The 13,154-nt window shown below is 43.0% G+C and overlaps 1 protein-coding gene across 1 annotated transcript; it reads right to left on the bottom strand.

The window, feature by feature from the left end:
* Positions 1 to 1,912: 1,912 nt before the first annotated feature.
* RPS7 (ribosomal protein S7) lies at positions 1,913 to 8,909 on the bottom strand. The gene is made up of 7 exons (XM_082049968.1): positions 8,835 to 8,909; positions 8,179 to 8,260; positions 7,782 to 7,853; positions 6,020 to 6,163; positions 4,450 to 4,514; positions 2,645 to 2,795; positions 1,913 to 2,028 (listed from the first exon to the last, which is right to left on the bottom strand). Exons 2-7 carry the CDS (start codon positions 8,251 to 8,253, stop codon positions 1,951 to 1,953), a joined length of 585 nt encoding a protein of 194 aa, XP_081906094.1. The 5' UTR covers positions 8,254 to 8,260; positions 8,835 to 8,909; the 3' UTR covers positions 1,913 to 1,950.
* Positions 8,910 to 13,154: the final 4,245 nt, after the last annotated feature.

Here is a 13,154-nt window from a genome sequence, read left to right as displayed (position 1 = left end):
CCAACTCCCACCAGCAAACCGCTACTTGCACAGGCTACCATCTGTGATTCTTGTAGCAGCAAGATTAGTAACATGTCTGACTTGAGATTTGAATTATTTTAAAGGGGCTAGGGTGGTGGTGTTTCCAACCTGAACAATACCAATTTTAACAATGAAAACTTGAATTCTGAAGTTCTCCTTCTGCTGTAAGATCTTTTGTAATTGCTCTCCACAGAAGTAGCCAGGATTCGGGGTTATTATATACCTACAACTCCCCTCATCCAATTTGAAGGGAAGCTGATAAATTAACTTCTGCTGAATCATCCAAGGCGAACAATAAATAGTCAAGCAATAAATAACAAATGAAGTTATACTCCAGAGGCAGAAGTTTGAAAAGGAGAGAGAAAAAGGCCTTCAGGTAAGCCAGCTTCTTTAAAGAAATAACCTGTGTTTTTGTGCAAACATTCAAGCCTTTTCAGTAAGCAGCAGGAAATTAACTGCTGATTGCAGCAGCGCACATGTGTTTTCCTTGTTCTCTTTGCATGGTCTGCACCAGAAGTTACAGCATACTGCTATCTGTCCTGCCAAACAGAAGTTATGGCATGACTTAAAAAGCTTCACTTTTTCAATGCAAAAGTGACACAGAACTTGTTTTAACCTTTTAGTTCTTCACAAATGAAGAAAATAGGTATCAAATGGGAAGCAAACAAAACCACAGTAAATGGGAAAAGGAAGTAAAGGTACAAAGACCCTCAGTGGCACTTGTTCTCCCATCTACTCTCAGGTAGGAAAATGGAAGTTATTAAGGGCTCCTGGTACACAGGCTATTATCTACTTAGCTCTCCACCTAGTAGGCTGTCTCAATAATTAGGTGCCTTTTACTGTATTAAGCACTTAACTCCTAAGTAACAGAATAGCCTGTTCAGTACAGTGAAGTACTAAATACATATAAATTGCTCAGAACATATGCTTACCCAACTCCACACTCCCCTCTGAGCGAGAAAAAAAAGGTTACTTGCTGAAAGTGTTTCTAAACATAGATATCCAAGTGAACAATGCATTATTTTCAGGACACTACCACGCAGCCTTGGCTGCTGGGATACAGCTGGTCCTTCCCCACCTCTCCCCTGCATCACCAAGCATATACTGAACTACGTTAAAACACCATCTAGAAAGAATGCAAAACATGCCAGCCCTCATGGCTTCACCCAGGCATATCTGTCCCTGCCTATTAACCATGAGGAAGGTTACCCCAACACTGATATGAAGATATACATACTGCTAATACATGGAGATAGAAAAATCCGTGATTTCTGAAAGCAAGATTAATGCTTAAAATACTGCAGTTTGTGTCCAGCCAGGTAATCAAGCACTCAGAAGTGAAAATGTCTCCCCATTTCATGCTGATAAAGGTGAGAAACTAAGGGACCTGCTTTTAGGTAAGAACTTGTTTGGTAATTTTACCACTTAAAAGAGCAAGAAAGTTACCTCAAGTTCAAATTATACCTCGTCCAAAATATTTCCCCAAAATTCAAACCCCTTTTTCAGATGTCATTGCTCCATGTTTCAGAGGTCATACCATCTGCTATGTGGAGTTCTTCAAGTGTCAGGAACATGCAGGTCTCCAACTGGTATTCTTGCGTGCAAAACCTGGGAGTTCCACTGCTCTACAGTAATTCTACACATTCTCCCCAAAAAGGTGAGTGTCAACATACTTATTTTTCTATGCCGATTCTTTCTGCAGACTCTAGACTCTTCTCCAGAGCCGTGTTGCAGCAGTGCCAAGAACAACCTAAGAGAGGTACCATTAAAATGCTGGTGACTTAACACTTTGATACACAAACGTCACCCATCCAGACAGGAGAGATGTCCCATGAACCAGTAAATCCCCATCTATGTTTATGGAATTTGAAATTTAAATGAAATTACTCTGTTATATGAACAGTTGTTTATTCAGCCATTTTTTGCACTTTACAGCTGGAATTCTGGAAATTCAAACACCACATCTTTGCCTGTGAGCTTCTTGTAGACACCAGAAAATGTTTCCACCTGTGAAGACAAACAATCTTGTTTATACATGCTGTATAAGGAAGTAAAATCTATGTTAACATATTTCAGATACTACACTATTTCCCACTGCATCTTGACTATAGAGTGAACTCTCAGGCAAATTATTTTCTTCTAGATTAAGGTAGCTGAGCATTTACAAAGAAGACATATTTTCTGGAGAATATTTTGAATTTATTTCATAGGAGACCCAGAGAGCTGAGCTGTCCCCACAGAAAAAACCTAAGCAAAGAGATTGGGGACTTCAGGCTGTATCAAGCACATCTGTTTAAGCTTAAAACTAAGTGCTTCACTTAAACAAACAAAACCAAAACAAAACCCACAAGCAAACAAAACAAAAAAAAACACAGTAAAACACTCTCTGTTCCCAAGAGGGAACCAATATAGCTACTTTACAACCCAGGGATTTTGTGAAATTGAACTAGAGCTTTAGTTCAAAACTGTCTTGCTCATCTTCAGCATCATACTCCAAATACAAACGGAAGCATCTCCCTCGCCACAAGCCGAAAGGCAGCCCATCGCTCCCTTGCACACGCAGCCCCTTAGCTCTGTCAGAATGCCACCCCAGCCCGTGAGAAAGTAAAGCTGTTTCATTTACCTTGTGTTCAACATTGTTCTGTTGTGCTTTGTCCAAATGCACTTTTATGAGCCTGCTGCCGTCCAGTTTTACACGGATTCTCTTGCCCACAATTTCACTTGGGAAGACCAGGTCTTCAAGAATGGCATCGTGCACTGCGGTAAGCGTGCGGCTGAAATACCACATTTGTATCATTAAAATACGTCCTCTCGCCAAATTTTCCAGTTTGCCAAGGCTTAAACCTTTCACAGCATGCTTTACCTGAAAATTCAGTGGTGTGTTTCTTGACAATACCACACCTTTTCACAGGTCATGCAAAAATAAAAGCTAAAGTCTACACAGAGTGCAGAAACTTAATGACTGCATGAGGGGAAAAATGTCAGTAGCCAGGTTTCTGACCTTTTAGATCACATGTTACTTTGCATCAACAGCCACAAAACATTATTTTATTTCTACACATTTAAGGAATATTTTACTTAACTCAGAACCAAGTTATCCCAACTGCAATTTTGACAGCCACACTCACAGGAATCATTTAAGTGTGCAAGTATTCTTACTTGCACACTTAAACTGAAGAGTATGTTCATAGGAGACCCAGTCTTGAAAACACTGGTTTATTCATCTGCCTGAACACCAATGTGTTACAGGAAAAGTCTACCTGGTAAGTTTAGTTCATGCTTAGAAGACTGATATCAACATTTTTCTTCTTGAACTGTCCAGAAGTGATCCAAAATAAGAAAACTTAACCCAGGTTACTTTCAGTATGAGTCTAAATGACCAGTAAGATGTCCAGCTTCCCTGTCTGCATTTTCAAGACGGTATCACTAGGAACCAAGTCTACAGCCAATGTCTACAGCTGCATTTTAATTTTAGAAAGACTGGGATACATAAGGGAGACAAACATCAATCACACCTCTATGCTTTGCAATATATACATATCACAGTTTTACAACAATACTAGTCTGGTCTAGCCTCAGGCTGAGGAAGGGACAGTCCTGCACACTCTCCTTCCCTTTCACTCAAAGTGTCAGCCTGTTAATCATATACACCGATGCCAACTTCTCCATCCCCTGTGCAATACTAGTTCTTATGTAATACAGAGTCCTCCAAAGGCAGGACTGCAGCTAGATAAGTACTCTGAAATTGCACTTTTAAAATCCATGCCTGAAGAATTCAAAATACAATAACAGACATAACACAGGTATAATACTGGGGCTGGGAGAAGTTAGAGGAACATGCCACATGTCAGAGAGAGGACAAACTTTGAAGACACAGACTACATAATGATATAATAAGATAGAGAACAGTATAGAAGAGGCATTGACATCCACACAGATACAGCAGTGTTGCACATCTAGCCATAACAAATCTAGATGAGAGCCAAGAGACCATTTAACAGAAATGACTACGCTACTGCTGTTAAACTCATACCCAGCAGGACTTCACACCTACAGCCCTCCTCAGCTTCTCTCCCCCTCATTGCACCCTTTCAGTGTGCCAGACCTGCCTTCTGTACACCCTTGTAAGCACAACGTGGTAACAGAGACAGCACGTTGGTATTTCTTAATCCAGTATTGCTGGCTAAAAATTCACTACAGCTGTAGTTGGAAATAGAGATGGAGTTTTAAGAAACGCACCACAGTGCCCCAAGACAACCTTTTTACCGCACCCTTTAGTAGCCACATGGCAGATACTATTTCAAGCAGTAAGAGAAAGGACAAGACCATCCAATCACTTGAATGACTGCTCAAAAACTGAACATTACTTGACTAAAGTACCAAGTTACAAAAGAAAGCTGACATAATGCATCAATACTATCTACTTACCTCCTGGGACGCTTTTGCTTGTTTTTTGTGCGGCTTTTTCTTGTTGGCTTGGGCAGAATCCTCCTCTGTTAAGAGAAAAATAAAAAAGGCATTTTTCAGTATCAAAACCAAACCCCCACACATGCAAAACACATTCCTGAAACACTGAAAAGGGAGACTTAAGCATGCCCAAAGCCACAACAGCATTAGAATCTGATATTATGTGCAGAAGGTGAAGTCCTGGTAGTAATTTATTTCTCATCTACTGATCCTGTAACCAGTGCACTGAAATAAAACATTTTTATTTCACACCTCCTGCCCCCATGAATACAACCAGCGTAGTTTACTATGTTGTATTCACAAACTGAACACACCTCTTTGGGAACAGAAATTTCAAGGAATTTTACAATTTCTGATACATTGAGCTTACTACTCTGCTTCGCACCAGAGACAATCTCAGTCCCAGACAGCTAGGTGACAACTGAGATCGAAATACTACTTTAAGTGATGAGATATATTACACAATCCAGATCAAACCTTGGCTTAAATGTTTCAAAAGCAGCATCTACTGGTATTTATACCAGCTTATTTTCTACTTCCTCACCCTCAAGGGTACATGTTTTAAAACACTGTTTCAGATACAGTTGTAGCCACCTGTGGTACTTTCTACAAACACATCACAGCTTCTCCATGACTGTACTCATGATGGGGTTATTGTAATACAAACTGGGCCATGTCATATTCAAAAGCAACATTTCACCTACGGCAGAACTACCCATATTCCCTTCTAAAATGCATATTACTAAACTGACAGGGAATTCTCAAGCACTTAAGTGAGCCAGAGGCACTTTATGAAAAAAAAAAAAAAAAAAAAGTCTTCTTGGCCACATAAAAGATCCAGGGTAGGACGCTCTGGCTCTTAAAATTATATTACAAAGAATTTTTCTGTAAAAGAGCTTTAGTCTAACAACTGTCCACTCTGCAGACAGATCTCCAGTTTGTCCAGCTCTTGGTACTGCCCAGAGAGCCCTCTATCACCCTTTTCATGGCTTCACTCCTTCCATAAATTTAGAGCTTGAGTACGCTTTTTCCTTCCTCTTCTATTAACTTGAATTTTAAGTGTTTAGACTACGCAAGTGTAAGTAAAGCTCCTATTAATATTTGCTCCCTTTTATTTTCAGGCTTTGCTTCTCAAACTTCTGAAGTATTAAAGAGAGTCCAGAACAAGAAAGTTATATTCTCCTCCAAAAAGTTTCACATCTCACCAAGTTTACAAAGCCTTGGCTGCTAGCTGAAATCATTCAGCTTACACTCGCAGAAAAACATTCATTACATTTCCTACTGGTACGAAAATACATATTCTATCATGGTTACCTTGAACAGACAAGACAAGAAGGGTAGTAGCACTGGAACAGGTTATCCAGAGAGGCTGTGGAATCTCCACCCTTGGACGTTTTCAAGACTCAGCTAGACAAAACCATGGCTGACCTGATCTAATGTTGGCAACAGTCCCATCTCACACACAAGGCTGGACTAGATGACCTCCAGGGACCCCTTCAAATCAACGTTTTTATGATTTTAAGTGTTTTACCTGAGCAATGAACACCACATGCTTCCCACTGAATTTCTTCTCCAGCTCACGAACTAGCCGCACCTGAATCTTCTGAAAAGATTTTAGCTGAGGAACTGGTACGAAGATAATGATGGCTTTTCTGCCACCACCCACTTCAATTTCCTGAAACAGAAGTAGAAGCTAACATTATCTAGGGGTCAAGAAGCAACATTTGGTTTGATCATGACTCTTCTGAACATAGATATTTGATAGTCTTGCTTATTATTTCGGGGAAAAAAAAAAAAAAAGAGGAGAGAGCAGTACCTGTTTTAAATGCATTTAAGAGCAAGCATTAAACAGAAAAATCTCTGTCAGAGCACTTGTTCTGCTGTAAGAGAGTGGCTGGGCAACCAATCCCACCACTCTTTGCAGGGTCACATCCTCCGAACAGCAAAGCTCATTCTTTCTGCAGGATGGGACTCAGATGTCAGAACCCAAACTATACTGAATGTTTACCATCACACCTGCAGTGATGTGATACACGCTGATAGGAAGTTTCACAAATTCCTAATGCAGATTCTAGACAAAGTTTACAGTAATAAATCTCTTATTCTTGAGCTACTACTTGATGGAAATCATCTTCTGTCCATCACTTGCCAAGGTCTGTATCACTACTCACAACATTTCCCTCCCCTCCAAATGCCAACAGGTTTACATCACACCAACATGGATTACTTTTCCCCTGGTTTGTTTCTCGAACAGTTGATCAAAACCAAAGAAGTTTGTACAGGCTTAAAAGGCTCTTGTCCTATAAACCTAACTGCAGGGACATCCTCATTCTCCAACAGAACAGAAGGCTGAATTGTTTTTCACCAGCTACGTTCCCACATAAACAACAAAGACATTTTAAAAACTCCTCACTGAGGACAGTACGGACTGCTGTACTTCGGCAGTGAAGCAATTCTTCTGAAAGCTCCTGAACTCATTTATCAAGCTGACTTCTGCATTTCGAGATTCTTTAATTTAACTCTAAGCACTCATGCATCTGCATGTGTGTGCACACTAGTGGGCCTGAGCATGAATCGAAAAGCAATCTACTTAAGTTTTTGTTGACAGCAACCAGCTTCAGAAGTTACATCTAGTCTCCAAGGCTGATAAATTCTAGAACTAATTTTCTTCCTTCTTTTCCACTAATTTTCTCCTTCCTTTTCTTCCTTAACATTTTGCTTGCCTTTATTAACTAAAATTTATAAACAGGCTAACCTATGCGACCAAGTCTGTTTATTATCTTGATCCACCTCTTTATCTATCACTCGATACCTAAAAAGAGGATTTACAACTGATTTGACCAATAGTATTACAGTTTACATTCCTGACAAAGATTCTGCAATGCCTACATTGCCAGCCAATACCCACACACGGACCGTCTCAAGCCCAATTCACAGAGACAAAAAGTAGAACCACCATTTTTAAACACATTTGATTAAAACACTAGACTGCCATTTGAGTTTTTACAATAACTTTTCAGTCCAGTTTATAAAAAAATAACTATTACAAAATCCTACCTGTTAACAACAAATACCAGAAGATAAATCACAACAGCATATAGGAAAACAATCACAGGCCATAACAAACAGCTAAAGACATCATTTAAATAGTATGTTAACATTCACAAAAATTGAACACACACACACACACACACACACACACACACACACACACACACACACACACACACACACACACACACACACACACAGCAAATCAGTGAGAAAGTCTTTGTGGAGAAGGTCTGTCCTACCTTAGCAGCTGTGATATTCAACTCCCGCAGTTGAGCCTTTAAGTCAGAGTTCATTTCCAGCTCCAGCAGAGCCTAGGGAAGTGAAGTTGCAGAATAATCCATTATATACAGCTCAGTTTATAGGAACTCTTGAGATCAAAGTCCGTCCACACTGCCAGAGAATAGCTATATAGTTTTTACTAGAGTCAACAAAGATTTAACTTCCTGTCAGTCACACTGACAGATGCAACAAGTTCAACTGGTGGGAACACAGGCTGACTGCTCCAGTTCCTCAGTAAAACCAGGAAAAAATACACATTCACACTGCACCACTCTCGAAGTTGAAGCTCTAGACAAGTGTCACAACACTGTCTCCATAATGTGCAGCTACTAAGCAGCAGAAAGAAAAGACACATACCTGGGATATACCAGACTCGAACTCATCTGGCTTCTCGCCATTAGGCTTCACTATCTTTGCGCTAGAGCTGAACATGGCCTTTCTGCAACGCAAAACAACATTCCAGTTGTCACCAGCAACATGTCTTCTACTACACACACAGCGAGACCCTGCAATCCAGCTACTCAGCCACACGCTTCAAAGTGAAGCGAGGGAGAGCCCACGAGCCCCAGCACAACGCTCCGGGAGCTGCCGACCACAGCAAGTAAGCACCGTCACGGGGAACGCGGGGCCTTGCCCAGCGCGGCGCTGCGAGGCACCGGGGAGGCTGCCCGGCCGCTCTCGGAGCCCCACGTGCCGCCGAGCAGGCAGTCTGTCCCGGCTCCCGGGGTTCCGCGCCCGGCCCCGGCCCCCTCCTCCCGGCCGGCGGCTGCTGCCCCGCCGCAGCGGCCTCCCTCGGGGCACTGCCGCGGGAGGGCGGAGGAGAACCCCGCCGGCTCTCCTCCCCTAGCACCGGGCGCCCCGCCGACCATCGGGCCTCGGGCAGGCGGTAATCGGGAGCATCCCCACGCGGGGCTGCCGCGGGGAGCGCCGCTGGACGCCCGGCGCCGTATTGCGGCGGCATCGAGGAAAAACGCGCCGCCGCCACCGAGGCCCGCGCAGGGCCCGGCACCCACCTCTCTCAGCGCCGGCCTGGGAAAAGGGAGAGCTCTCGCGAGCGCGGCTCAGATCGCGGCCCGGGAAAGCACTCGCCCCGCCCACGCAGGGCTGAAGCCAGACCAGGAAGAAGGGCAGAACAGATACCTGCGTGAACCGCGAGCCGACAGCAACTTCCGCCAGAGAGAAGCCGGACTGGATGCTCAGAGTCCTGGCGTGGCGCCCGCCGATGAGGTCATCACCAGCTGCTGGGCGGGCGGGGAGCGGGCAGAAGCTGTGGTCCAGCACATGCGCAGTGCGGGTGGCAGTGGCTGGTGCGACTTGCTGTCGTCCGTGGGATCTCTTCCCGCCTCTCTCCCTGTCCCAAGGGTTCTCTCCGTGCCACGGTGCGGGAAGGAGAGGGAGGAGAGCCTGCTCCGCTCAGTCGCTCGTGGTTATGCCAAGCCTTCGCCGTCACTTGCTTCTCCATGGGCCCGGGCGGCCTGAGGCGGCCCCCGCCGGCTCGCTGGCCTCAGAGGCTCCCGGCCGCTCCCCTCAGGCTGGAGTTCTGGACCTCTGGCGTCGGAGTGCTGCAGCCGTGAATAGTCACTGGGATCTCGGCCATGGCAGTGCGGCTCGGTTTGCTCCAGCAAAGGCAGAGCCCGCCAGTTGAGTACGTCTGCCTTTCTGTGGTGCGCCTCACCTGTGCAGAACAGCAGCAGACACTAGCTTTTTCCTTCCCTCTCTGTTTCATCTCCACATTAATTTAGTGGGCCGAGAGTTCACCTGTGATGTTCATGCAGCCTTTTCAAGGTAGAAGAGACCTGCCAGAGCGGTGTCTGGCACAGTCACCCATGACATGCGGCAAGGCATTGTGTCTGAGAGACACAGCCAAAACCACGCCAGGGAGCATTCTGACAACCAGCGAGATTGGCAATCCTGTGCCAGCTCCAAACTGTGCCTGGGCTTTGTTTTGTGTACCTCTATAAACATGAGCTCCCATTTGCTTCTGCTGACACAACATCGCAGTGATCACAGTTACTAAACTGTCATTAGAGTAGAAATAACACACAAGTCTTCAGCTGTGTTCAGGTGCAAACTCAAGGTATGGGAGTCCTGGGCTCCACTTACTCTCTTATCTCTGGAAGCACTTTATTGTATATTGTGTTATTATATAACAAAGAAGACACTATTAAAACTTCAGTTGCATGCTGATTAAAAAAAAAAAAAAAAAAAAAAAAAACCACAAACAAAACAAGCTGTACTCTAGGTACAAAAGAAGTCACTTGCACATTGAATCAGGTGAAAGTGCCTGGCTGTGCATGTGAAGTGGAGCTAAAGCCTTGCCTTGACAAAAGGTCCCCACCTTGATGTTTCCCTGTTGGCTAATTTAGAGAGGTTGCCCGCTCAAGGGGAAGTCCCACGCAGAGGCAGGTGTGCAGCTCTTGGCACACACTGTCCGGAGAGGTTAGGCACAGGAACACAGTTCAGAGCTCTGGTTCAGTGCTTAGATTCCCTCACTAATCCTAAGAACAGCCAATTTAATCTGTAATACCACATTCACTGTTATTATGTAATAGGGTGTGTAAAGTGTATTACTTAAAAAAAAACCCAGTAGTGGAGTAAGAGGCTCCTGCTGTAAGCAAAAAACTGACAGGGACACACCCTTCCCCCAACCTAAACAACTTTAGCATCTGCAGAAGGCAGCCTGTCATGTTTTCTAATTTTTGTGGGCTTTTTGGTAAATTTATGATAGCCAGAAATGCAGATTGTTCAGTTCCTGTTTTTCTCCCAAGTCACTCTTCTTTCCTTGCATGTATTCAACGAATGAGAAAAACTGCCTAGCTCATACTGATGTCCAGGATTAGTATTTATAGAGATTTGAAATTATCTAAACAGTGATGAGGATCTGATTGAACAGTAAAAAAAAGAAAGATAACAAGTAATCATCTCAGCAGTCCAGTAGTCCAAATTCAGTTTATACTATGAAATTGTCTACGAGAGAAAGAAAAGGTGGTGTGCAGATGGATGAAAATTGGAATGTTCAGAGCAGTAATGAAGAAATAAAGATGCAACGTGACTACCTACAGCTTCTCATCCCCATGTTGTTAGTGCTACTGAATAGCCCAGGATGCTACGTAAGAGCAATGAGAGAAGATGGTGTACAGAGAGTTTCCTTTCTAACACCAACTGTGCATTAGGGGAAGGATGCAGAGCATTGAGGTCTGTGTGGGCTTTACCCAGTCAACAATGCGTTGTATCCAAAGCACCTGACCGGTTTTCAAGAATCATTGTAGAAATGTAGTCTTTAAAAGAAGTTATGTCACTACAAAGTGGTGTAATTAATGAGGTTTTCATGCGGTGCAGACTCAGAAAGGGCAGGGTGAAGAAGTGGAAAGAATAAGTTAGTCAGGTGTGTTACAAAAGTGTCCCAGCAGCAATAGGACAAGGTGTCATGATGCCATGAATAACGTGATTTAATATAAGGGAAGAAACAGAGCACAAGGCTTGTCAGTGTCATAGGGCTAACTCTAGAATCAGAGGCAAAACCAAGTCTATTACTAGTTCATTTATCTGAAAGAGGCTTGTATAACCACAGCAAAGCTTCAGAGCTCATGGGTGGGCTGTTCCTCTAAGTGTCTACTGAAGACTGCGATGATGTGAGGGGATTATTGCTTTTCAGCTTCACTGACACATTGTTTTACACAGTTCTAAGAAGGAAGATAAAACACCTCCTTTTCCTGTTTTATATTTTTAATCGAGGTAATGAGATGCAGTATAACTTACACTTGCAAGGTATGCTAGATAAAGTGACAGCCTAGTGACCCACCTACTTAAAACCCCAGTTTTAAATAGGAAACACTTGATTTGGGTCACGTCAAATTTTCCTTTAAAAGCTTATGTATGGAACCACATTATGATTAAGCGTGTTTCAAGCTAAAATATTTATCAAAGAAGATTAAAATGCTTAGCTAATGTGTACATTACATGCATTAGTGTGCGACAAAGTAATCAGCTAACATTTACAGTGAATTTGAGTAAAAATGCCCTACAGACACATCCTTACTTAAGTGATGAGTGTATTTTTTATATACATATATTAAGTCCTATTTCTTTTCTGCAGACTCTCAGTTATAAATACAGAAATGGCTGTCAAGAAGATATGTTAATAAATTAATAAACAAGTTTGGGTTCTAGTGGAAGGAGAAACACAGGACCAGTAAAACACAGCTGAATTTATAGTGCAGTGTGTTAAGAGAAGCGCTATCAGGCCATGGCTCAGTGACCACTCTCATTCAGCATGGTGCCAGCAAAACAAGGGGATTTGCTCTCTTTTCCTTGAGCTGCTTATTCCCAATACCTCAGCTGTGGTTGCACAAGCACTCATGCAAACTTTGGTTTGCCAAAAATTGGCTAGATTTGTATATCTGATCAGAATACTTTACAGTGGCTACACAGCGTTACCATGTATAAACTGTGGCATTAATTACAAGTGCAAAATCATTTGTGAAACCCACTTTAAAGTCCTATCCATGTATGCATTTACATTATTCTGTATTCAGATGAGGAGATCTTTTGTGACTGGACCCTTCAGCTTTCCAAGTGGGGACTAAATGGCTCACTTCTTGGTGAGTCTTCATACTCACTTCACAAAACTGTGGCTTATGGAGCCTGATATGTCCTCTCTGCCCCAGGCTGACTGAAAAACGCCACAAATCCACTAGTGCTACAGCAGCCAGTGGGCAACTACCATGAAGAAGGCCCAGGTATCGCTTAGCCTAGCTGTGCTAAAATGCCAGCTGTCACATGAGGAAAGGGACATGTCTGTCCTTCCACTGCAGCACAATAGTAAGGAAAAATCAGCAGCAGAGGTGCAGCGGTAAAGTTGGGGCTCACTGATCACATGCAGCCTCAGTTTCACTAGCTGGGAGAAGCAGCAATGAAGGTAATGTGTGTGATACTCAGTAAACTTCAAAAATATATTTGTTTTTTCCCAATTTGAATCTGAGTTCTGCGTGTTGGTCATGGCAGCAGGAGAGTTACTGTTCAGTCTTTGCATGTAAATTGGATGTATGAATCTGTCTGTCCAACCACAGAATTAATGAGCATAACAGAAGGTCTTTTCTTTCCCTATCAGTTACTGCTCATTGCTCCTTTATTATGTCTTGCCCAAAGAAGACTACGAGTAATATAAATGTGTAAACCTGTAAGGAATAAGAAATCTATCTACTACAGAAAACCATAATTAAAAGAAAAATTACAGACAGGAAGCAGTGAAAAGCCCAAGAGCCTCAGTGGAAACCCTTACAGAGATAATTAATGTAAATAATCTTGACCTGAGAAAATTGTATGTAAGCATT

Source organism: Streptopelia decaocto (assembly GCF_964273445.1).
Source record: "Streptopelia decaocto genome assembly, chromosome: 3".
In the NCBI taxonomy this organism is placed as follows: Eukaryota; Metazoa; Chordata; class Aves; order Columbiformes; family Columbidae; genus Streptopelia; species Streptopelia decaocto.
The sequence above is the reverse complement of the archived record's forward strand: the minus strand, read 5'-3'. Positions and strand labels throughout refer to the sequence as shown.

Coding starts and splice junctions, on each gene's coding strand:
- RPS7 (XM_082049968.1), bottom strand. CDS start 8,253: ATGTTCAGCTCTAGCGCAAAGATAGTGAAGCCTAATGGCGAGAAGCCA. Junction 6,164..7,781: donor TGAATATCACAGCTGCTAAG/GTAGGACAGACC, acceptor CTTCTGTTTCAG/GAAATTGAAGTGGGTGGTGG. Junction 2,029..2,644: donor AGAACAATGTTGAACACAAG/GTAAATGAAACA, acceptor TTGTCTTCACAG/GTGGAAACATTTTCTGGTGT.